Here is a 25,665-nt window from a genome sequence, read left to right on the forward strand (position 1 = left end):
TCCTGCAGTATTGTCAGAGGGGGAGTGACCACAATTTTACCAGGACTGTCTGCTTATGGCTGATATGCATACGTCTAGTGACTTAGAATGTGTGGGGGGTTTTGACTTAGACACAGGAAAGACAGACTACATTTTGATCTGAGGAGACGTTCTCTGGAAGTTGCATGTGGATTAGTTATAACTTCAGCATTATATATCAGTATTCTTTATACTGCCAATACCTGATGTATGCCCAACTCCAAAGTGCCTTGCTTTTTAAAATTTTCCTTCTTTTCTTTAGGACACAATTCCAGAGCTCGTCTGAGATGTCTGTGTATGTTTCTGTGTCTGTTTTGCATAGTAGCGTCATTTTATATTGCTGTTTGTACTTACCATTAAGCATTTAACATTTTAAAAACAATCCTGAAAGCATAAGAGAAGGGTTTATTTTCTGAGCATCTGTTATGATGATTTGGACATCTATAGCAGAAATAATATCCAGCAGAGAGAAGGATGGCATTCTGCTATTGAAATTGTTTTTTCACTATGAGCTTATTTTCATTTTGCATTTTTAATGGTGCTTCAAATGAATGCACACAAGTTTATCATCCTCTACCCATTCAGTAACCACCTGTCAAAAACCTACTGGATATTATTAGTAAATATACAGAAAGATGAGACAAGAAGGTTTGTTTCTATGGAACAAATGGATAGACTACTACTGGTTCTACTAAGACAGTGGCTCACAGTGAAAATCAGGCAACAGGGTACGAGCTCAGCTCTAAGATGCTGTTCTAGTAACTAGCGAGGAAAAGACCAGAAAAGGAAAAATTGCTGAAAGAAACAAGACAGAAGGTGAAGGATGAGATCTGATCCATCTACAATCTCACCTTCTGAGCACCAGCAAATGCATGGTAGTAACAGGAAACATAAGTCATAATGGTTCTTTCATCAGGTCTGGCAGTGTTTACTACATCTGTGTAGAGAGAAGAGGGTTAACTGCTCAGAAATTCTCACAAGGTACTTTCATCTGATTATGCTAATGGTGCCACCTCAGTGCTGTAAGGATTCCAAATAAATACACCATTATTCAGGTTGCATCTGTTTACAGTTATCAGTGCAAAGCCACTTGAGCTTTAGGAGTCAGTAAATGCAAAAGATACAACTCTTTCTGAAATGGCAAAACATCTGAAGGCTGAGACTGTACAGAAGGATATTGCTACCTTCTGGTTTGTGGAAACTTCCAAGCAGATGGCATGGCTGGCAGATCTACTGGGTTCAGCTTCACTGCCACTTCAAACCAACTTCATCTAAATCACTAGAATTATTCCAGAGTTAAACACAGCCACTGACAGTCACAAAACAGAAATGCACACAGTGTGTATCAGCACAGGGACCCTGTAGCTGATGAGGTACTGAAATATACTGGAAACCCATAGAAGTCCTGCAGTCCAGAAATACATTTTGTGCTAAGAAAAGCTTGGATAGTAACAGTTTTGTAATCCCTGTGCCAGCCCATCTTTTTAGTTAATAGCATAAATCACAGGAGAGTTTGGCTTGGCTGGCTGATATCTTTGCTCCCATCATGGCAGGAAAGAATGAAAATATACAGTGGGTGCAATCAAGGTAAGGGTACATGGGTAAAAATTGACCTTTTCAATGAGTAACAGAGAAAGGCAGAAAAAGGTAGGTTTACACCAATTATGGCTGAGTAATGAATGATTCTAGTGCAAGCTGCAAGGATTCCTTTCAATGTAAGGAGTGGGAAGATACTGACATGAAAAGACCCAGGAACGAGGTGACAATTTCTAATATTAACAGTGAGATTTCTAAGTTCAGGACCAATGTATTTACTGATTTTACATCTGCTTTACATAGCTGTGAACAAAACTTTGCAAAGTTTCCAGTGATAACAAACTGGAAGTAAAGAGAATAAAAAGTGACCATGAATATTTAGAGGGTATTAGAAGAAATATAATTTCATTTCCTCTGCCCCTTCCAAGAGGAAAATAGTAAGATAAGGGCTAGAATGTGCAGAAGATCTGGTAAGGAAAACAAAGGGTTTCTTATATAGACTACGAAGAGGAGAAAAAACTGAGGAAAGTGGGAGCTGCTCAATGGTAAGAAGGCAGCACTTCTGTTTATTCCTTGCACAGTGTTTCAGAGAAAAATAATTGATGGTGCTTGAAAGGGGAATTGCAATTCAAAATATGGAAACAATTTGTTTTGAAGCATGAAAGTAAAGCCACTCTTCAACGAAGAGGTTACAATCTCGATTTTCCAAATCATCCTGCCTAACTTTCCTACCGAAGACTTCAAGAGGAACAGACATAGCCAGTTTGAGTGCTCTGGATAATTCCTGTGTTATCACTGCTCTACTGACAAGCCAGCAGAACAGAGTCTCCATTCTTGGAGATGAATGCTTTGAATTACTATAGGCAAATTCCAGTATTTTGGCAGCATTTTTTGCCCATAGTACAAAAGTTTGGTTATCTTGAAAAAATTCAGGAAACTCTAAAAATTATTGGAGATACACAAACTATTTGTTAAAACTATCACTGCAAAAAGTTTACAAAAAAAGTAAACCAAAAAAATGCTTCCCTCAACCTACCTCTCTTTCAGACGCAGTATGTGTTTCAGATATTCTGAAAGTTTTGTACTTCTATTTGTATTTCTGGTCCTCTCAGTTAAATATTTTACAAAGTGAATATGCTTTGAGCTGCTAACAGTTATATTTACCTTTATTAAACTTAGATTTTAATTACTTAAAAGCAAGGATTAACTTGATCCTGCATTTTACCTCAATTATCACAGTGGGGCCATGTGCTGAGGTTAGGGTTCAAAGTAGTATAACAAATGCAAACGATAAAAAACAATCAGTAACAAAGAAAAAAGTGAGGGAAATTATCCAATGCATGGGGAAAAAGAAGGAAAATATTGCTTGAAAACAAAGCAGATTGCTGCATTATGATTCATGTAGAAGAAATGTTGAAAATTTGCTAGATTAAAAAAAAAATTCACTGTGTTCTGCTTATAAGCAACACAAACTTAAGTAAGATATAACCCTCACCTTCCGCATCCAGCATCTTTGGAATATCCAAATGCTTTTCAGCAATTTCCATGGCAAGGTTGATATTTCCTATGGGGTCATCCTGCATTAAAGAAAAAAGTTTGAGTCAAAGATAGAAGTTTTTCTTTGAAGCAAAACTACAGTAGGTAATAAAACATATTCTGGTTTTCCAAACTGTAAACTGGATTCACAACTACTGTTCTTCAAAAAGCAGAGTCTAGGTATATGAACTTTTGGTCTATCTGCTGCTATACTTTTCAAAGAAAACTTTAATAGGCTATTATCTACCACTAGGACTCTGCTGCAAACATATTCTGGAGAGGAACGTAGATATTGTGTGCAGTGTACACTCATCATTCTCAGCTAATTCTGAATTAAGTACAGCAGCAATACATACAGTAAAGGCCACTGGCCCAGCAGGCTAAACTAGATGATTCAAAACAAAGTTAGTCCTGCCTATTTTTTACCCAACTCTACAGTATATTACAGGCATATGACTTCTGAGTTCTCTATTGATCAGGTGAACGTATGAGAAGCAGCAAGCACAGACAGAACAGTTCTCCAGAAGGAACAAAACTTGCTAGTTTGGGCTTGGACATAAAAATCTGTAATGCCTCTATAAACTGAATTTTAGAGCCATGGAAATTCAAGCACTTCCTCTGATTTTGAGACTTTGGTTTTCGAAGGAAAGAAAAAAGGAAACAGTGAGCACAGTTCAGACAGACAGCAGACATTGCATGTCTTACACTACAGACAGGTGTTGCTGACAATGCAAGTGTGTGTCAGATTGGGCCTACCACTAAGGAAGCCTTCCCATATCAGGTTGGAGGGAAAACACCCTATGAGAAATGGCAGTTCATGCCATAAATTCTATTATTATTTTCACATATTTTGCAAACTGGTGAAGTATTATAACCCGTCTGAACAATGCCCATGTCAACAGAGAGAGGCTGGGAAAATAGGACACAGAAAAGCAAAGTAAAAAATACAGTAAATCTAAGTGAGACCTATTGACTAGGTTAAAACACTGCTTATGAATGAGTGATGAGCACCTCATATTTGTGTGCTTGGTACTAAGTCCATCAGTAAATAGTGCTCCACTGCTAAAGCACTTCTTTAAAATCACAGCAGCTTCTGAATAATTGGAGATCTCCATCACCCATCCTTTTTTAAAAAACTACAAGCCACAGGAACTAAAAAACCTCTGCTACAGCTAAAGAAATACCTCATCTAACTTGTCATAGTCAAGAAGATCAGGCCTGTGTCTATGGATAAGGGCGTTGAAAGCAAGGCCATCTTTCCAGCTACAAGTTCACACAAAAAGCATTGGTGTGAAAAGGAAAGGACAGCATGCAGGAGATAAGAAATCAAGAAACAAGACACCAAGACAGCTGTTAATGTAACCAAAATGAGCAGTCAATCAAACACAGCCAGGTCAGGAAAGCAAGATCTATTTTAGGATCTTTTCTGCATGTGCTTTACGTGCCACAGCTCAGCCTCAATTTGAAACCTGACCTGTTCTTATTTTAGAAATCTCTAAGAGGGAAATAGTAATGTTGAGGCAGACCTGCTTGTGTTCTGTTCCCTTTTCTCAGCACTTGTCTACAGGATCATTATACTGTGAAGTTCTTTAGGACTGTGTACCACTTTTCAAAGCACAAATTCAATCAAACTAACTTCTCTTTGTGCCATGCATAATAAGCACAGAGACAGGTATCTTAGTCATTCCATTAATCTGTTTATTCGTAGGAAAGGTTGTATATAGAATTAGAGAACAAGCTGGTATTGATGGCTAATATTTTGCCCTTTGGTTCAGATCTGCAGTTATCCTAACAGCTACCTAAATTAAAATCTAATATGTTCAGTACTAAGTTCATTCAATTTTCATCACTGCACACCTTGGGGACTCTAGCATAAATTGAACATATATATAAAGCAAACTAAGTTTTAAAATAATTTCACTTTATTCATTTATCTTTTGTTTCATCAAAGACTTTCTAATAACAGTTGATTCCACTAGTAAAATCAATTTGTAATGACATGGAATGGAAAATACAGTTGATGTTTTACCAGTCTCATCAATGCGAAGTTGCACTCAACAGATTAAAATCAATGATTAAGTTTTCTGTTGTACTGGTGTTTACGTGAGACCTGAAGATGCATTCATTCCAGAGAGCAGAAAATGGTATGTATATATTGAAACCTAATGTAAAACAACAACATTCCACTTTCTTTTTATGTTTTATTCTTCATTAATGATGATTCTGAAGAAGAAGAAATTCTGACATTATTGTTTGTTCCTCATTCCTCCCTCTCAAACGAAAGTGGCTGGTATCTTTTAGAAAATACGCACTTTGCCATGAGTAGCACACTGTAATAAAATAGTTTTGCAATCCCCATGAGGTACTACCTAAGGAAGTTAGGATATCAGTTTTGTTTCCACTTGTCTGGAACTATAGGTAGAAGTTAATCTGAGAATTGGTGAATATTTTCTATGTAAGACTAATAACTCAGCGTGTACTCCTAATTATCAAGGGTAGTGTTTGTTCTAAGAAATTTAATCATCATGTCACTGTTTACTGATCTGTAATCTACAGTAATTTACACTAGATACTAAACAGGATGGACTGTACAATACTATCAGTGGTAAATGGATAATTCCATGTGTTTTACTTAACATCTGTATTGGGCAGTGTAAAGGACTTCATCAACTGCCCAACAGCTGAGGACAAGATTATTTGCAATTAGATGCTGAAGTTGTTGTAATGGGAAGGAAAGAAGGACAAGATCCTCTCCCCCATGTCAGTGGGGTTTTTTTGGAAGGACCTTAGAAAGTCAGTTAGAATTAGTATGCATTCATCAGCCTGTCTTCTAGAAAACATGCTAAGCAAACCAGAAGCAAGCCAAATCACTGCAGGACAGCATGCTGTACCACCCAGACTGATGACCTTATTTAGCTTGGAGTAGTCAATAAGATCAGGTCGGTGTCTGTGGATAAGTGCACATAATCCAAGGCCATCTTTCCAGCTTTACAACAAAAAAATAAAATGGAAAAAAATAAAAAATTAGTTAATAAAGTCATGGCATTTTACAGTTTGATCCTTGCTCAAGGCTTAAAATCAAGCAGGAATTCTCCTGTCTAATCCTGACACTTATGTTCTGTCAAGTCTCATCCCTCTGAGCTGTTCTGTTACTGTGCTCCTTTTGGTGTAATACATACCTTACTCTACAGTCCATATACACTTAAGAACTCCATATACTTTCCAAGGCAGCATACATTTTGTGCAACTGTACCTGATTTCAATTGCTTAATTCATGCAGTGTTCTAGGATAGCTCATGTACATGTTCATCAATGAAAGAACATAATCTCCCATTACACTTAGAGCATATTTGTGAAAAAATAAAAAGAAGAGCAAACCTGCAATTACTTGAATTTGCTGAAGCAATTGGCTTTTTTTGTGTCAGTTATTTCAGAGAATTTTAGTGGCACAACCATGTGCTTCGATAAGTAAGAAATCATAAATCAGCTCAGTTTATTTAAAACACTTCTCACTTATCACAGCTTTGATCTGAGTTCTTACACTTCATCATTACTTCAGACTCGCTATCTTTTGAGGCAAGAACAGACAATGAATGGAGATACAAATAATATTTATTTGGAAAGATTATGAGAGGTTTCTTTCCGTCATAAGCAATTATTCTGAAAGATACTTTATGTAAACACTTTAAGCAATCACAGGGTCTGTAATTTGAGGTCTTGTCCTTGTGTGAGCCTAAGCATGTTAAGGCTGTTAAAATCCCTGTCACTGAGATGTCTGGGTAGGTCCTTCAAATAACAGAACCATCTCCAGTAAAAATGTAATACAATAAGCAGAATATACCTATATTGTATAATATGACATCATCCAGAAGGTAAAACTTAATCAAACTGAGAACCAAACTAACAAATTTTTCTTTCTCCAATCAAAGTACTTCCATTCAATGTGTTTTCCCCATATCATGTATCAGACCAGAATAGGTACATATACAGAACAAGATTCTGGTACTGTAACTTACAGTATACCCTGGATCCATATAAAGCTCTATGAAATATACCTTTGTATATTCTGGGAAAGTAACACATAACAAATTTCAGATCTCTGAAAGGCCATACAGGAACTGTAAATGAAATATTTTTTATCTTGGAATGCATATATGAACTGTATCTTCTCTGTCACTACATGTGTTTTAGGTACTGCACATTAAGAAATAATTAAAAACACCAGAACACTATTAAAGAGTTTTTTTAAGTACTAGAAGGGTTTCAGGAAAGGGAAGATCACATAGTTAAACAGTGCGAATGGCAAGCCATATAGTTTAATGAAGTAGGTCACTGGTAGAGCTTCAGGAACTAGCCCAAGGAAATCCCCAAACCAGGCAGCCTGTATATGGCCTGGAACTCCCATTCTAACTCTTAATGAGAACCACAAGTCTGGAGCTTTACTAAGTTTTCCAACTTAGGTCATGATCCTGATTGTGAAAACAAACGTGTTTAAAGTATTGCCGCTGTTGTGTATGATCTAAGTGCATTTTTTGCTCTTTGCTTATAGTTACATTACAAAATGATAAAGACTGATTCTCCATGAGATATTTGCATGCTCAGCGCACTGGTATTTTTGCCAGAACAGTCTCTCTGTGGCTCTCTGCAGTGGCTCTCATTTGAAAGCAGTCATTTGCCACTATGATGTAGTACTCAAGAATTCCCATATACCAAGGGCTTCTAATAACATAGTATGGTAATTGGGTATCTAGTAGGATTTTTTTCTTTCAAACAGTAACTATGGAAGTCATAGCAGATAATGCCAAAGGCTAACCAAAATAAGACTCTGAAGATAGAGCACCAGAATCTGAAAAAAAGTCTAGCTGACAGTGAAGACCCAAATCCCCCTATCAAATATATACCTACACAACTGTGGGGAAAATTTGATGTAAAATTTTTTAGATCATGTCAACATCTTGAAATAATGAAAGTTTACCTAAGATGGAAGTTTTGAATGTTCACATTTCTGTAAGGAGCAGTTTTCCTTTGACACCACAGCAGCAGCCCTTCTTTGGCAGAGGTCTCTGTAAAAGAGGAGTAAAAAATGAGGAGTAAAAATGAGGAAAGATGTGAAAAGTACCCAAGTAATTAATTTCTAATAGTCAGCCACCATAAACTGGCATAAACTAACATTTAATCCTAAAAGATACTCATATAAATGGACAACTGGGGCTCCATTAGAACACAGAGTTCAGTTAAGACTAGAGTCAGCCTGCACAAAAGTTTCGGGATGTTAGAAATTTAAGGAATTATTTTGGTTGGACAGCAGACTGTATATCTGGAGAAAAATACCCAATACAAATATAATACAACTAGACATAAAAGATTGTTGGTGCTTACATGAAACATGCTTGTAGTTTAAGTTCAGGACTGAAAAAAAGTATGTTGGAAATAGGACCAAACACAAAGGATACAGCAATTAGTTTCAGGACACTGAAGCTCAGAAACATAGTCATGTTTCTGTCTCTTCAACTGAGAGACATGACCAGAACTTCTGCATTTAGAAAGCTGGCTCAAAGTCTCTGTCAGGATAAGGAGAGTAATTACTTTTTCCCTCCCGAAGTTAATTTTGTCACCAGGTAGCAAATGATGATACCAGATGCGGTATCATCTTCTGTGAAAAAATTTATTTTTAAAACACTCCTCTCCCTTACGCACAATTCATATAAAAAACTTTTTAAACAGATTTCCTAATTATTTAACATAATTGCATTCCTATTACCTTCCACTGAAATATCTTGAATAGCAAAGCGAAGGATGATAGTCCAGATCATACCCAGCGTCATTTTCACATTGCCATCCACAATTTCTAAGGTAAAAAAAACATATTGCAGTAGTATTTAGAGTGGGTTTTTCCAATTTTATCTTATTTTAATCATAGATTTCTACCAGTAATCCATTGCATCTAATAAATTATTTATATTTCTACGATAATTTTTTATTCGCATAGAGTTCACCTGGATTCATTTTTCAACAAACTACTGGTTGTGCTACTCTGGACTGAAGACTACTGAGGTTAAGACCACTTTAGTGGTAGTTAGCCCTTCCATGCTAACTACCTTTTCCCCAGGTAGTTGTAACTGTTTCAAATCTTTACCTTTTAGGGGGACTTTTTAGAGAGAGCATGAGGGGAAATACTGTAAGTTTGAACAATATCAGCCTTATTGTTTTCAAATACAAAGGAACTGAAAAAATATGATCTTAACCCAAATTTTAAGAAACTACAGGACACTAACAGTACTCAGAAATTCCCCTATACTATTTAGATATGTTTGAGAATTTACCTATGATGCCAGCACAGACTAGATATGAAGAACAGCTCTTGAGACACAGCACCTCCTGAGACAAAGCTACATAGCTTCCTGCCTGTTCATTAACATGGCCATGAGGTTGTAATGTCTTACAGCTCTAATGCATATGCATATTTACATGTCTTTAATATAAATGAGATTTTTTTACCTCTGTGGTTTCAATTTGTTTCAAGACTGCTTGGGACTACCTGTAAAGCCAGGTCAAAATCCAGTGCTCCTACATTGTAATTAAGTGATACCACTTAAATTTTTCAACACCAAAAAATGTACTGCCAGACCACTTAAATGTGTTGGTAATGTTAAATCAATCTGAAAAGCAAGTCAAGAGACTCAGAAAAACATAGCGAGACTATAATGAAGGTCCACCACTGGAAAGGGAGGAGGTGGGACAATGAGAGATGGGAACTGCAGACTGACTTTCCAGTCACCTCATACCAAAGTAGCAGTGGAGGGAGGAAGGCACCAGCTGCTCCCCTACTTGAAAGTCACCTCCAGCCTTTCTCAAAAAGTGGAGCAGCTGTGGCTGCCTGGGGGCCCACTGGTGTTCTGGGGAAGGAGCTTGCATCAGGAGGAATTTCCTCAATTTAACATCAAATGCCAATAGAGATGCCAGCAGAAAATGCAGTCACTCTGCTACTTAGAAGTTGCCTGAATCCAGGGGCAACTTTTACAGAACAAAGCAGCTGCTGTCTCCGAGACTTGAGATTCATGTTGAATTGCAGTAGGACGTGACACAAGCTGTCATTTGAACCTATGGAATTAACAAATGTGATAGGAAATATGTCACCCATCGCTAGTCTATACTTAGTAAGTGTGATAATTCAAGTTTATATATGAATGGCTATTTTTCTGCTTTCCCCTTTGGATGGTGCACTAATTTTCCAGAATTCTCACCTCACTCTGCCAGGCTTCCATGTATCCTACCTTATTGGCCCTAAAAGATCTCAATCATTTCACATCTCAAAACTAAACCCTTTCAGACAAAAAAGACTAAATGGCAATTAGAGCATGTAGCTCTTTCTTCCCTCCTCTTCAGTCAAGTACTTCATTGTATTTTAATATCCAATAAGTATTTACAGAAAAGACAAATTTCTTCAAATTTAAAATAATTTAAATACTCAGGAGGCATTGCTGATTGTCAGGCAACCAACTCATGGATTTACATAATCACTACATCGTTTTTTTGATTTACATATCCATATGTACACACAGACTGAATGAAAGAGCAAGAGAGGGAATTTTCTATGTTGTGCCTTGGGAGAATTTTCAAGTGATTTGTCAGCTTTGGCTTCTCATTATCTGCTGCAGGCATAAAACACAAAAACAACTCATATAAAAGAGAGTGAAGAAAAACAAATTGCTAAAATGTTGAAAAGTATCAATGACAAAAAAATACTGATTCATTCCTATCATTTTCCTCTACAGGTCAGTAGAAGACTTCATTAATTTCTTAATACTGCCTGTTTCCTCTGGAAGGAATATAGTTTCTACACCTCACATATGCAAAAATACAGCTCTGAGTTTGAGGGCAGGAAAGGAGAGAAGGGAAAGTGAAGGGAAAACAATAAAAACTGTCTAGGGAAAAAGCTAAGCAAAACAGAGTGGTAAGTTCTCAAAGGTTTTAGTTCCATTTTTTTATTCTACTTTTTCTTTTTGTTTTTTTTATTCCAACCTTCTTGCATCAGATTCATTCAGTCTTTAACATTTTTCCTGCTCCCCAGAAAAACAATACAGAAATGTTTCCAATTAACAGGATACAGATCTTTTGTGGTTCTCCATATTTACTTGATTTCATTCAGGATGCGATCACCTTACAAATAGCGTTTCTGCACTTTTATTAAATCTTAAGGGAAAACTTCTAATTTCCAGACTGTGAATGGCTCATAAGGACTACTTTCCACAGTTTTACTTTAGCTTCTTGACTCTCTATCTCATATCATGACCAGTGGAGAGAAAGACCCATACACAAGACAGATCAGAGTAGCTAAATTTGGCTTCATCTCAGCATCATAGTTAAAGGTGATCAGCTCTCTCCACTCCACAGATAGCCCAAAGAAGTCAGGCTCAGAACAATAATGATGACTTTAAAGAATGTCCCTGGCCCCTTAAAAATACTAAATTGGTCTTTGTATTGATGTCACACAGGAATCACAGTTTAATCATTGTTTTGAGGCCACATTTTAAATGACAGTCATTCCCGTTGGGCCTACAAGCTCCTCACCATTCAGCATATCAGATAGTAGAAAATGATCCTTAGCAGATTTAGATACAAAACTTTTATGCTTTGGAAATTAAAAAGTATTCCAAGCATCCATGTAACTCAGAGAATGCCAAAACAGATGGGTGTGGGCCAGCCCACATGCCCTGTGCTCACACACAGAGGCAGTGAGTTAAGTGGTTATGGACTTTGATAAAAATACAATCTTAAGGACACTGTGTTCTGCCTCCTTGCTGGCATTCACTCCAACCTACTACAATGACAACCCAGTCAACAGTGCTGAAAAATGCAACAAAAGAAAAAAAGGATGTGAAGTGTGTTTTAAAACCTGATCAGATTGCTGATCCAGCCTCCAGCAGAGCTACAGCAACAGTTGTCAGCCCAAGTGATAGGGTAGGGCTGTGAAGTGTGGGAGCAAGTATGCAGGACCAGGGAGCACAGGGGCTCTTTAAACACATACTGGTGCCAGAGGTCCCACACTGTGAAACCATACCCAGTCAGACATGACACTGTATTGCTGCATCAGCACCACACTGTGCCTTAGATAACAAATTTATTAGAGGAGATGTAGTAAACTTAACAGGATACTAAGCACATCTGTGCCATATCTGGCTTTGTATTCAGCCTCTTTAGAGTAGGAGTAGAAGGCACACGAATCTATCTGCTCCTGCCCACATGGATATAATCTAATGTGGGCATCAAGCCATACTTGACATAGTGTAATGTCTTACAATGACAGGTTCCCCTCTTCATCTAAGCTATGAAAGTAGCAGTGGATTTTTCTCCCATGCTTCCATCCAAGAATTTAACTATTTTAATTTTTCTTAATGCTAACGAATTAATTTTGCATCTAATCCCTCCATTTTACAGATTGAGAATTCCAGAAATAGAGAATAAACCCTAAAAACATCACTGTAATCCCTTGGGTTACTAGCTATAGCCTGCTGTTACATGCAGCAATAAATACTGAGTGCATGGACGGTAACCTTGCAGCAACTGGCTGAAAAGCTGCAGAGGTTACTGCCCCTTCCACTTTCCAAAGGGAATCATCACAGAACACCTAAATCACAGAGCATCTGAATGCATGCCAGTTGCTGTCAAGGAGAACTGCAGGGTTATTTTAAATGTTTTCAGTGTCTGATGTGAGCTATCCCAGATGCTGTGCCTTCAGGTGATACAGGAAGTGCTCAAGCGCTGTTCCCTAACCTTGAGCACCTTGAGCAGCAATGAGCACCTTGGGCAGCAATAAGCAGCAATAAGCAGAGTAAAATAAGGGAGATGGGAGTACAGAGGGCTGGATTGCTCCTTTCAGAAGCAGATATGAACTGGTGTATCTCGGTTTAAATATTCCAGCCTTGTGCAAACTGTGATCAGAGAAAATGACCACTCTGTCCCACAGGATACTCCCTTTGCTACACTCTTTGGTCAGGAAGCCTCAGAGCCACCTGCATGTCAAGACAGAAACTACTGTTCATTTGCTCCGTGCTCTGTAATCTCAGCATTTCTTCACCAGATATCAAACAGGCTTCTGTATTCTTAATTTTCATTTCCACCCACAAATTGTCTCTTCAGTACCCTCTGCTGTCCGTTCAATGCCTTGTCACTCTCAGAAGAACCTTAACTGCAGAGGTTTAAGGTAGCAGCATATTTTTTCATCCCACTTTAATTGAACAAAGGGCCCAAGTGCCCCTGACTGCCGGTACAACTGATGGAGGGAGCCAGGCTCCTCTGAAATGCAGTAGAGCTCTTCTGAGATCTGAAGTGCCTTTGGAAATTGCCCATTTCTCCCCACTGGTGACATACTCCCCAAAAAAGGTCTCTGTTACATGCCTATAGATAGATGGCATGGATGTGGCCTCAGATGGCCCACCCAGTTCAGTCTCAAATAAATAAAGAGTGAGTTCAAAAAAACACTTTGTCCAGAAAATCCAATTCTTGAGATTTTGAGTTCTAGATCTAGAAAGTGAACACATTCGGTGAACAATACTCATGGAATGAAGTGGGCTAGGTCAAACCCCTGTGGAATCAATAAATGCTCACATATCTCTCCATTACTTCTACAGATGCCCTTATCCCACATAATGAACCTCCTGATCCAGACACAATTACAGTAAGCTCCCTGAGATCAAGGTTTGGAATCCCACTTAAGGATATATATACATACACATATATATATATATAAAAGCCTGGAGGAATCAGGAAACAGGAAGAAGAGGCTCATAAATCAATGTAAAAAGGCCTAACAATGTTAAGAGAATATAGGAGTGCTTCTTATCATCATACTGAGGTTAGAGCCAAAAGTTTGCTTTAAGGACATATTAGAGTCTGGAAAAGAAAAGGCACAGAAAGCACATCACTGAGGCTACGGAATCAAAAACAGTTAGATATCATGCTAGCTACGTCATTGTTTGTATGGTAATGGCTATGCAAAGCATTATGCAAATATCTTCATGGAGCAACTAGTTCTAGACAGATCTTTGTCCTTTTTAAACAATTAATTGAATCTTCTAGGGAGGCATAGGTTCACTGGCAGTGATAGTCTGCCTTCTTTAGCTCAGTCTACATCTATCTGCACCTGGCTACCAACCACATGTCTGTATTTAGCTACAACAGAACAATAAAAAAGTAATTACTTTAGTAAATAGCATCCCATTCCACTTTCTTCATAAGTTCAGTCTCTCCCTAGATACTATAGTTTCTTTCAATCACTCCCTTAACCCTGCATTTGAATTTTAGAAACACAGCTGCAGTCAGTCTCATAAAAAAATGGGAGTAGGTCCCAGCCACTTGGTAGTGATGTCAGCCTCTGTCTTGTCTTAATAATATCTCCTTAAGATAAAAAAGATCCCATATTGGATAAAGCACACCCTTAAATCCAACCTGGTTTCTAAAGGAGTTCCTTATTTTCAATAATGTAGGACAAACAATGTTCTGAAAGAAAAAAATCGTTATCTCAATACCCACTCAAACACAGACAATTCAACTTAATCTTGGAGATAAAGTAATCTTAGAGCTCATTTGTACCCCTATCCCTCTCCAGGTGTCCACAAATTTCCATGTCTTGTCCTTTCGCAGTTATAGGTCAGCAATCAGTATTGAGGGATTTTTGAGTCACCCATATATAGAAAACAGTCCACATAATGTGACCAAGGGTCTCATCAGACTTCTTTGCCATGGGAATGCTCAGGACCTAAGTAAACTGCACTGTCAAGCTCTGTCACATACCTTCTGCACCAATTGACACAAGTTTCACTCCTTTGCTGGCGATATAATCCAGAGCTTTGTTGACATTAGCAATTTTATGGAAGCGCATCTTCCCTCTGTCTGGTTTCGGTAGTCTTTCCCCTGCAGAAGAACAAATTTAATGTGTTTATTGTTACATACACCTTGCTACAGACACACAAGTGATTAGAAATCAAGAGTGGATGTGGCCTGAACACTGCCTAAATTTATCAGTAATTTTAACAGGTATATTTTTGAAAGAATGACAAAGGGGTTTGAACAAAACCCTAAAGAGAAAATTCAAATGTTGAAGCATCTCACTTAGATCTTTCTGATATAGCAGTAAAACCAGAGTAAAATTTTTGTTTGCCCTAAACATCTGGAAGATACATGCATGTTTCCTGCTACTCAACGTATGGTTCATTGCTATTGTCTGTTAGAGTAGCTGAATATTGAGAAGGCAGGATGTTCTCAGAGCTCATCATTCGTACCTGCCCAGCTGCAAAGAGAGGCTGAATTCTATCCAGCAGATCAGCTGTAGCATCCTTCCACATCTGACCAAAAACAAAGGCTGTTAACAACTTCATCCAGCACAGCAGAGCAGCTCATTTCAGAGCATTGGCTGATGAGTTTGAACAAACTTTTCAAATGATCCCAAAGCAGAATAATTTCTAAAAAGACCAATGATCCTTTGAAGATCTTCATTCCCCACTGAAATTTCCAGCAAAAATGTAAACTGTATTTTCCATGAGCTATTCCCTTCCCATTCAGGGGCATTCTGAGTGCACCTTGGGGACTGCCTCTCTGAATAACACATAACAAAGGTGACATAGTGAGTTTACATCAGTTAGTCAAAAGTTCTTGGATATTCCACTCTTTTGAAAAATGAGACCTTTTACTTATGACTAAATATTGATCTAGTTTTGCTTTAGATACTCACTTTTGAAAGCATTGGCCCATCCAATGAAGTCATTAAAAGCAAAGCAAAACTTTTATAATAAAAGCAGAATAAAATGAATTTGTAATCTATGTGTAACGGCTTTTTAATTGTTAGGGGCTAAGGCAAGGTCCTCATTGTTTTTGGTTTGTCCAACAACATCAATGATACCTTGATACACAAGCACCAAGCAGAAAATTTTGGAGACAAGGAGAAAGCAGGGCTTTTTTCCCCCCTTTTGCTTTACAGTGTGTTTCATCTCTCACTTTTCAGTTTACTTTGTGTTTACTGTTTTATATTGTTAACAATTTTTGTTCTTTTAAGAGTGTTTCAGTTCGTGTGCTGTAAATACATAGAAAACTTTATTTTAGCTAACCTGAGATAACTTCCAAGAGGAGCATCAGTTTGAGGCCATTCCTGAAGTCCTCTTCAATGTTCTCAATCTGTGTGCCTGCTTTCCTGAGATGGGAATTGCACCAGGCTGTAAATGTCTGTAATAGTAATTAAAAATCAGTAATTAAAAAAAATACTAATCAACACGGCATTTTCCAAAACAACTGCTAAGCCATCTGAGTAAACTCTGCATCTGAGATGTGGATGTCTACCTCCCATTCATTCTATACATGTTGACGAGTTCAAAATTCTTATCCCAGATGTTGATGAAGATGCAAAGGATTTCTTGAATAGAAGCAATTTTGTGCTAGATTCTGCTTGTCATGCATCTCCTAACAAAAGATCTACACATAAAGACAAAACTTGCACACAAATGCAGATACTTAGGTTTGCAGGGAAAAAACAATCACAAAAGCAACCATGAGCATTTTTCTCCATTCCATGGAGAATAACTAAGTCTGCTTTTAGTTGCAGAGATGAAAAGCAGAACTAATTCCATTGATCTGCAGAGGTCATATACATGTTACTTTTTGTATGAACGAAATCAAAACACAGGCTACTGTGAAATCTTTGACAAATTCTCTTTGCTTTTCAGTGTCTGTTAAATAAAGCAAGTTTGTATTTACTAAATGTTTTACCCGGGTATTTAGGTTAGACTTCAGCTACTTGAAATTGTCAGATATTTGGAATTCCTCTTCTTTTGCTATTTCAGATTGCCATAGTTTTAAAAATATTTAATTCAAATAGTTTAAAACAATAAAATATATCCCAATTGTCAATATGAAATTCCCTTTGGCCTTCTTTACTCTTATGTAGTTTTTTAGACTATTTAATTTCTGATCTTTCAGAAACAGAATAATGAAGGACAGTAGATGATGACAAAAATTTTCCCTGGAACTGAATTTTGTAAATTCTAGACATACTTTAAGAAGAACATGGACTGAATTTTCCCAAATGTTTTTTTCCTTAAAAATGCAACCTTTTGTTAAAAATAACATTTTTACTTTTGTTGGGTTTGACCCAATTTATGTGAACAATTGATCTGCAGCTTGCTGGGCTCTTTTCTCAGTACTTGTACAGTGACAAGGAACAGCTTGCTAAAGTTTTATCAAATTTTCCTATTGAATTGAAAGCAAGTAAGAAGAGCTACAGATATGGCAAAGCTGTGGAGTGAAATCCTTAATTCTAGGCACCAGGAAAAGGAGGAGAGAGAAGAAAGTATTGGAAGTGGTTCTGGGCAGGGATCCTGTTGACCTGCAGAGGATGGATTGTAGGTAAAGGCATAAGTTGCTCTGTGTGCAGATGGGGATAAGTATGGGTAAGCTGAAGCATCTCTGCAAATTCATCTATTTTAATAAAGGGATGTTAGCTTGAAAAGCAGTCATGCAGGAAGGTAAAACACTCCTCATGTTAAGGTAACTAGCTTTACTGAGTTCATGAGAGACCTGAAACCATAGTGTACCAATCATCAAAACAGAGATACTAGGCACCCCTACCCTCAGGGCACGATATGATGGAATGTTAGGATGGCATTTGGTTTGGATAATTATAGAGTTAGGATCTAGATTATAAGACTAATTTGTCTGCCTCAAGCAGTATCTTACTCCAGTGATATGTATCTGAAAAGGCTTAGCACCACATTAAGTCATTTGCAAACACTAAAAATTATTACAAGCATCTTGGAAGGAATAATATTATGGTAATACAGAAAAAACAGCTGAAAGCACTAAAGGGTAAATGCACAAGAACCTTGCATGGCAATTTGGCAATAAATATTAGAAAGTTGAACCAGTAAATAAATGAGCCTTTCATGAATTAAGTGATGGACATATGTTTATCTGCAGATGCTATTGCAGTTTGTAGAACTGTTCCAAGCACACTATACTAAAGTCAAAGAGGAACATGGAGAGTAACTTTAGCCAATTCCATCTCTTCTTTTAGACATTTATTGTAAGTGTTCTGACCTTGTACCACTCAAGTAAATGAGTTTTCCTCATTTTTCATTTAATTAAGGGTTTAATGGCAACAACCCCACTGTCTGAGCAGCCTTAAAATACAAATCTGATTCCTACCATCACTCTCTACAACTCCCTGAAAGGAGGTTGTAGCCAGGTGGGCGTCGGTCTCTTCTCCCAGGCAAACAGCAGTAGGACAAGAGGGCACGGTCTTAAGCTCTGCCAGAGGAGGTTTAGGTTGGATATTAGGAAGGAATTTTTTACAGAGAGAGTAATCAGACACTGGAATGGGCTGCCCAGGGAGGTGGATTCACTGTCCCTGGAGGTTTTTAAGATGAGACTGGATGTGGCACTTAGTGCCATGGTCTAGTAACCACTGCAGTGTTGGATCAAGGGTTGGACTTGATGATCTCAGAGGTCTTTTCCAACCCGGTTGATTCTATGATTCTATGATTCTATATATATAAAACAAATTAGAATTTTATCCACCTCTGATCTCACTGTGGTCATCTACTTTGCCTCTACAACAGCTGATTCAATTTACTGAATGCTGCAATGACAGGCACAAAACGTAAGTTTTATACAAAGATCATGAAGTTTTCAAGTAATTTAAATAGTTTCTCTTGAAAATGGACATTTTTATGGCGCTGAATTTACTGAGATACAAATAGTTTTCTCAATATTGTTCATTTTATGGAAACACTAAGCAGCCAATGCCACTATGATATAAACAAGGAAAAGGTGCTGCTACTGCTGAGTCAAGCCATTTTCAATAAACAGTTTGATGACAGACACTGGTTTTATGATCTTCTTTTTTATATCTGTAGGTTGTTTAAGATTCTTTCCAGCAGTAAGGGCATTTGTAGCATTCTGAAGGATAAACTTGGAATTACCTACAAGGCCTCCATTCATGGGATAATAAGTTCTACTGAAGCACTCTACTGTGCACGGATTCTTTTTTTAGACTATCTGTATATACATAGTTTAGATTGTCTCCCATATCTAGAATAAGAGAATTAGATCTTTTATTTAAACTACAGTTTCTCAGAGCTTTCTGGTTTATCAGTGCACCAACTCATGGAATGGTACCATTTATCCCCTTATAAGAATTGTCCTGTGCCTCATGCAAGTGCCCCAGCAGTACATCACAGCAGACTCTCAGCGTGTGGCTTCATCGTGTGGTGCCTTCCAAACTAGCTTATTTTTCCTAGGACTAAACATGGTTATAGGAATGATATTTAGGGAAGTGTTTACTGTGTTTCAGTGATGCAATCCATTAGCGACTGCATCAAGGCTACTGCAAAACTTAACTTGCAAATTTTAAGAGTTTCCACGATCCACATTTTATTTAACCCTCATCCCTCTATTCCTATTGCAATACCACTTGTTCATATGGCTTTGGCTTTAACTAACAATTCTATTCATAGTTATTGAGGAACAATTCAAAGCACATTTAAGTCCTGGAGATCAAGATACAGCCAGCATACAGTACGCTGCAAATTTGTAATCCATTGGGATTTAAAAGCTATTAAATGACTTAGACAAAGCAAATTCCTTTTTCTACTGAGCTGTACAGAACATTTCAGAGTATCAGATTGCCTGGAGATAGAAGGCAGGACTGAAGGCACTGAGCTGAATACCATTAAGGATACAAATAAATGTCTAAAAAGCTAGATATTTCTTTCAGAATTTATTTACCATACATAGCTCTACAAAGTTAAAATATAAATAAAAAAAAATTCCTCCTTTTCAAAGTTATTACAAAAGAAATTTTGCTGACATTCTTAGATGAGAGACCCCAGAAGAGGGGATACAGGGCAGGAACCCAAACAATTTGCAGTCCCACAGGTAAATGTTCTCTTGTTCTCTTAATGCTCTATTAATTGTCTACTTCTGTCACAGGTCTATTTTGGAAACACTAAATCCAGAAAAGGGAATGTGGTTTATGTTCTATGCCCACTTAACCTCCTTGTGAAGACTGCCAATACCATATTCTCCATAATTCAGATTCATAATCTGTGATGGCAAAGTGTACACCTAAGGAAAAAAACCCCTTACCTGGTAATTTAGTCGGGACACCACTTAATTTTACAAGCCTCTGACAAGTAGAATTGCAATCAAGCAACAGAAAAGGGAAATATCTCTAATTAATTATCAGTCAACTGCAGCTAATGCCAAAAAGGAATAGGGTATGCCCACTTTGTGAAATACTTTTACAAATGCACACTGAAGGATGTGCTCTGCTGGAAAAAGTGGTACCTCTGAGGTCTGAATTGTCCTACACTTCTGGGAAAGCCCACATGTCCTTTTTATGTGAGTTTAATGATAACTTACTTTCGATAGTGGTTCAAAGCCAGAAAACAAGATGCTCTAATAAAAAGTTTCACATGTGCATGTGATAATATGAATAAAGAGAAATGAGAAAGTATCAGCTACCACACTCTCCAATATTGTTACCCACTGTGGGTCACAAGACAACTTGTTCCACCTCCTGAAGATGCAGAGTAAATTTCTAGTTTGGCACTGACAGTGAGTCTATAACAAACATCACTAAAACAGCAGCATAACTTAGATGGAGAAGGGATACACTCCACAAGTTCAGAAAGATTTATTTGCTTGCACTCAGAATTGAAATTTAGAAGTGGATCCAGCCTAATGATGGACTGGGGACCCATATGCTATTAGTACATATATTTCATATCAGAGGTTAACTCTACCTTCACTCTCTCCATCTCAAATCAATTTCTGTCTGCTATAGTTTTTGTAAGTGTTCAAAACTAATATTTATTTTTAAAAGGATGTGTCTGCTTGAGTGTACCTCTACCAGTAGCCCAAGAAAGGCTACTTGCTCACAGGAGTAGTTTGGTTTTTGAGTTTCTAGCCTTTCTATAGCATTTAGAAATGAAAATATAGACAAAATCCAATTTTAACCTATGTGTTATGAAAAATGTGCCTGTTAAGCAAAACAGAAGCACAACTGATTTTAAGTGGACCTTAAATTCTAATAACCAGAGCAGAACACACCTGACTAAAATTAACTTCAAATACAAACATTCAAAAAACCACATTTGTTTATATACATATGTATTATCCTGAATTATCTCAGTCTGATAAAGTTGTTTCTTAAAACTGCTTTACAGCCCTTCTTCTAAGGAGTTTTTCCCCTCTCTTTGTGTTAGCTGAGGGTCTTCACTACCTCTAAGCTAAATGGGATGCAGTGATTCACTCTGTAATTATACAGAACATTACTGGGCTCTGAGTGCACGGCAAGGGTGTTACAGAAGGAGCTCTGCCAGAACATTCCCACTAGGCCAGACTGAGGTTTCCCCTTGAAGAATTTCCCATCTGTCTGTTATCCATGTTTTAAAATATAAGTTGTGAACCTGCAACATGATCTCCTAGCTCCTGTGTCCATCCACACAGTGGACTGCAGAATCAGGGGTTTTCTCTGGGATTAGGATACAGTCCATGTTGGCCCTCATTCTCTTAACTGTTTAATTCTGCTCCCAAAACAAGAGGCATGAAGGTGAAACACAGCAGAAAATTGCATGGCCTCTATAAGCTAGCTTGATGTGAACCAATGACTACACATGGCACCCTTCTGCTGTTCCTAGAATATCTAGATAAGCTATACTTGCAGTATAATTAGGTGCTTGAGGATATTTTTATGAATTGAAAATAAATAACATCTTACATCTTAGTTGTCGGTTTGAACTATTATTACCTGTCCTCTTGCTCTTCTTTCCCCTTGCAGTGGAAGCCTAAATGCATTGGCATATACTAGAATAACTCTAACAGGGGAGGTGGTTCACCAGTACAACTCAATCATGTCAAAACACCAGTGGGCAAAGTGGGATTTTAACACAAAACACACCTGGGCACAGCAACAATGCAAGTGAAGCTGAGTGAAAGCACAGTGAGGGATGCCACGAAGGCTAAGGGAGGGAAAATGTTTAGCGTGTTGCAAAAGGTCACTAAATGGAAACCTTCAAATCACAGGCACTATGTCAAAACCAAATTCCTGGGAACAACAGAAATGATAAGCATAGAACCATCTCACAATGTAAGTTAGTAGAAGGTCCATCGCAAGGGCCCCACATCCAATGTTGGGGAAAGCCCTTCCTGCTCCAGCACATCCATCCATATAGCTGAACAGATGGTGTCAGGTGATACCCCAGCATACTCCACACTGTCAGCAGATCTGCTCTACTAACTAAGGGAACTTCCCCTCTGTCCCTTAGTTTTATCATTCATAGGAGAAGCCACCAAAGGGATGCATTCATCACACAGGACATTGCACATGTCTTACTGGCACTCTGCATTTTGCTTGCCTGGAAGAGCCTGGGGAAACCTCAGTCCTCGCGAAGCAGGTGGCCTAATCCTGTTTGAGTCTAGGGTTTCTTGTAAAACATGCAACTCTGTCCAGTACTGAATGACTGAACGTCTGTTTTACAGCGCTCACTATTACCAAAAAAACCCAGATCATGTAAATATCCCCTCAAGAATCATTTGGCAAAAATGAAACCCAAGAAATGTCAAGAAGATTATTGACCTTTTGTTACAAAGTGTGTGACATTAGCTCTTTCTTTCAGGGGAGATCAATGTTGTTCCATTGATCTAAACTGGAAGAAAACTCAGGAGGTAGCAAGATGCATGGGAAATTCAGTATGGGTCGCTGCCTGCACTATCCTCGCTTTTTTTCTTAAGAAAAGAATAAGAAGGAAAGAAAGGAAGCTAAGAGGCTTTACAAGGTCTTTGAAGGGACTAAACCAGTTAAAATATTGCTAGGTTGATTAGGAGCAGGTGGATATCTTTATTGGATCACCTGAGATAGCTGGAAAAGAGAGAGAAGTTTTCAGGCACATAAGCCCATCCTTACAAGTGAGGGAGAAGCATGAGTCTTGAGCAGGAAAATTTAGGTAAAACTTTAGGTAATGCAGGGTTCTGACGAATCATCAATATAATGCTCCAACAGCTCTATTACCTGTTGGAAGCTCCTTCCTTTTTCAGTACTATTGATGACACTCATTTATGAAAGCTTTACAGCTGCAAGCATCTGTAAGATCCAAATATGTGACTTCTCAGAATATATGCAGTACCATAGGGTAGTCTGCTTGAGTATTTTTTTTAGTTTCAAACAATTCTGCCTACTTAAATGTATTTTTGAACAAAACCATTGATATTTTAGAAGTAGGAGAACATGCAATGTTTGAAACCCCATTTGAAACTAAAAGGTATTCAGGATCTGTAGGACAGTTCTGGTCTAGATCTACTTTTCATTTTTGGAATTTCAGGAATCATGCAAATAAGAGAACCTTGCTCAAAAAAATATCACAGAAATAAAAGAAGGAGTGATCCAACGAAAATCTTCAGCAAAAGCATGGGCGTGGTTTTATCTTGCATTATAAAAACTATTGGCGAATCAGAGCTCAAATCAGTCCAGCAGTTTAATTACCTAGGTAGCCTCATCTCCTTGGATGGTAAGATTGACGGAGAGATAGACAACAGGTTAGCAAAGGCATATAGAGCTTTCAGAAAACTACATAAAAGAGTTTGAAAAGCACAAAGATCAGTGTTTACAGAGCCATAGTGCTGTCTACTCTTTTATATGGATCCGAATCATGGGTCATCTACCGCCACTACCTGTGGCTCTTAGAATGCTTCCATCAGCGCTGCCTCTGCACAATCCTAAACATCCACTGGTCAGATTATGTGACTAACACTTCTGTTCTAGAACAAGCAGCAGTCACAAGTATAGAAGCCATGTTGCTGAGAACACGGCTGCGCTGGGCAGGACACGTCTCCAGGATGAAGGACCACCACCTCCCTAAGATCTTGCTTTATGGTGAACTTGCCTCCGGCTGCCACAAGAGAGGAGCCCCGAAGAGAAGATTCAAGGACTCCCTGAAACAACATCTCAGCCTTGGCCATATTGATCAACATAACTGGTCTACTCTGGTCTCCAGTTGGGAGGCCTGGAGACACACCATCTATAACACTGCTGCTTCCTTTGAGAACGCACACAGGATCACTCTTGAGGAGAAAATATAAGGCAGAAAGAATCGTGTCTTGCAGAATACACCACCTAAGGAGTCTTTCTGCTGTGCCTTTTGCAACCAGACTTGTCTGTCTCATATTGGCCTTTTTAGCCACCAGCATGCTTGTAACAAGTGTGGGTAGAGCCCTTCCCAAATCTTTGTTCGTGAAGCCTACCCATGATGATGATGATGATGATGATGATGATGATGATGATGATGATGATGATGATGATGATGATAAAAACTGTAGGATACCTTTACCCATTCTTATCTTTACAACATAACTGCAATGTACCAAATTTGTAGGCAGGAATTAGAAAGACAAAGGAGCTGTCAGGAAAAAAAAAAAAGACTGCTGTCTACTTCTGATGTGTTCTCTGAATTCTGAGTATTCTAAGTATTTTTTTACAGATTCTTATCACTAAGCAGACCAGAGTGGTCCCTGGCGAATTCACAAATGTCAATTTTAATAAAAAACGGAGAAACAGAGTCTTGTAGGTGACAAAAGGTCTTGCATACTTTGTTTACACAAAAGTAGGAAACTTTGCTAGGCAAGTGAGCATCAATTTTTGCTAAATCCAATCTTATATTTCAAAATTAAACTTCTAAGGACAAGCAAGCAAAAACTTACATTGTACTACATTTCGAAGCCTGCAGTTAGGTACATGGATGTCCTCTGATCATGATTTTGTCTACCTAAACTCTAGCCGTTTGTCCTAGTTCCACTGGTTAAGGTAGAGTATTTTAAAGGTCCCCACACCAGAACTTTACAGAAGCAGATTTCTTATGTTATCTACCTATTGCAACCATCTCTTTATCAAAGAGGAAAATTAAATACAAAAATAAATGAGAAGTTTGAAAAGAGAGCAATACTTAAACATTAAAGAAGTCAGAAAAGAGAAGATAATAAATCAGATCTCTGTGTTCACTGAAGACAGAATTTTAGATAGACGGTCAAGAGGAAGCTTTAAATTAATCTTTAATTCTAGAAGCAGTGAAGCACTGGAAGAGACTGGCTGGGTAAATGTGGAACCCCTCTTCTTGGACATGATTAAGAACAAGTTGGATAAATAATGTCAAAAAGAGCATGAGCATACTTGCTTCTGCCTAAAAGTATGGAAATGGACTAAATGCTTTCCTTGATTCTCCCAGTAATACTTTCCACGCTGTTCATGGAAGATTCTCATCCTAATTGACATCTACACCACAGCCTTGAAAAGGGAGAATAGCAAGAAGACTGTTTTTCCTTCCAGATTCTGTGTCTGAGAAGCCCTAAAACTTAGGTACATAAGTTATCCAAAGACTACAAACTAAGAACTCACTCAGCGGAAAACAACTCCCTTATAGAAATCCAAATGCTTGGCATGCAACAGATAGCTGTAAATTTTGTTTCTGTCAGGGTGTTCTTTCTGTGGTGATCTCCATTTCCCTCTTCTACTTTCGTATGACCCTTTAATTTCCC

The 25,665-nt window shown here is 38.0% G+C and overlaps 1 protein-coding gene across 1 annotated transcript in view; it reads right to left on the minus strand.

Annotated features, from left to right (window-relative positions):
• The window catches only part of ACTN2 (actinin alpha 2), a 68,084-nt gene that overhangs the window by 27,128 nt on the left and 15,291 nt on the right, over positions 1–25,665 (minus strand). Inside the window, exons 2-7 of the mRNA XM_064648743.1 lie at positions 16,194–16,308; positions 14,884–15,003; positions 8,852–8,938; positions 8,066–8,153; positions 5,998–6,076; positions 3,050–3,131 (exon numbers count right to left, since the gene is read on the minus strand). Coding sequence (XP_064504813.1) covers positions 3,050–3,131; positions 5,998–6,076; positions 8,066–8,153; positions 8,852–8,938; positions 14,884–15,003; positions 16,194–16,308 — 571 coding nt within the window. The remainder of the gene's footprint in view (positions 1–3,049; positions 3,132–5,997; positions 6,077–8,065; positions 8,154–8,851; positions 8,939–14,883; positions 15,004–16,193; positions 16,309–25,665) is intronic.

Source organism: Pseudopipra pipra, chromosome 3 (assembly GCF_036250125.1).
Source record: "Pseudopipra pipra isolate bDixPip1 chromosome 3, bDixPip1.hap1, whole genome shotgun sequence".
NCBI lineage: Eukaryota > Metazoa > Chordata > Aves > Passeriformes > Pipridae > Pseudopipra > Pseudopipra pipra.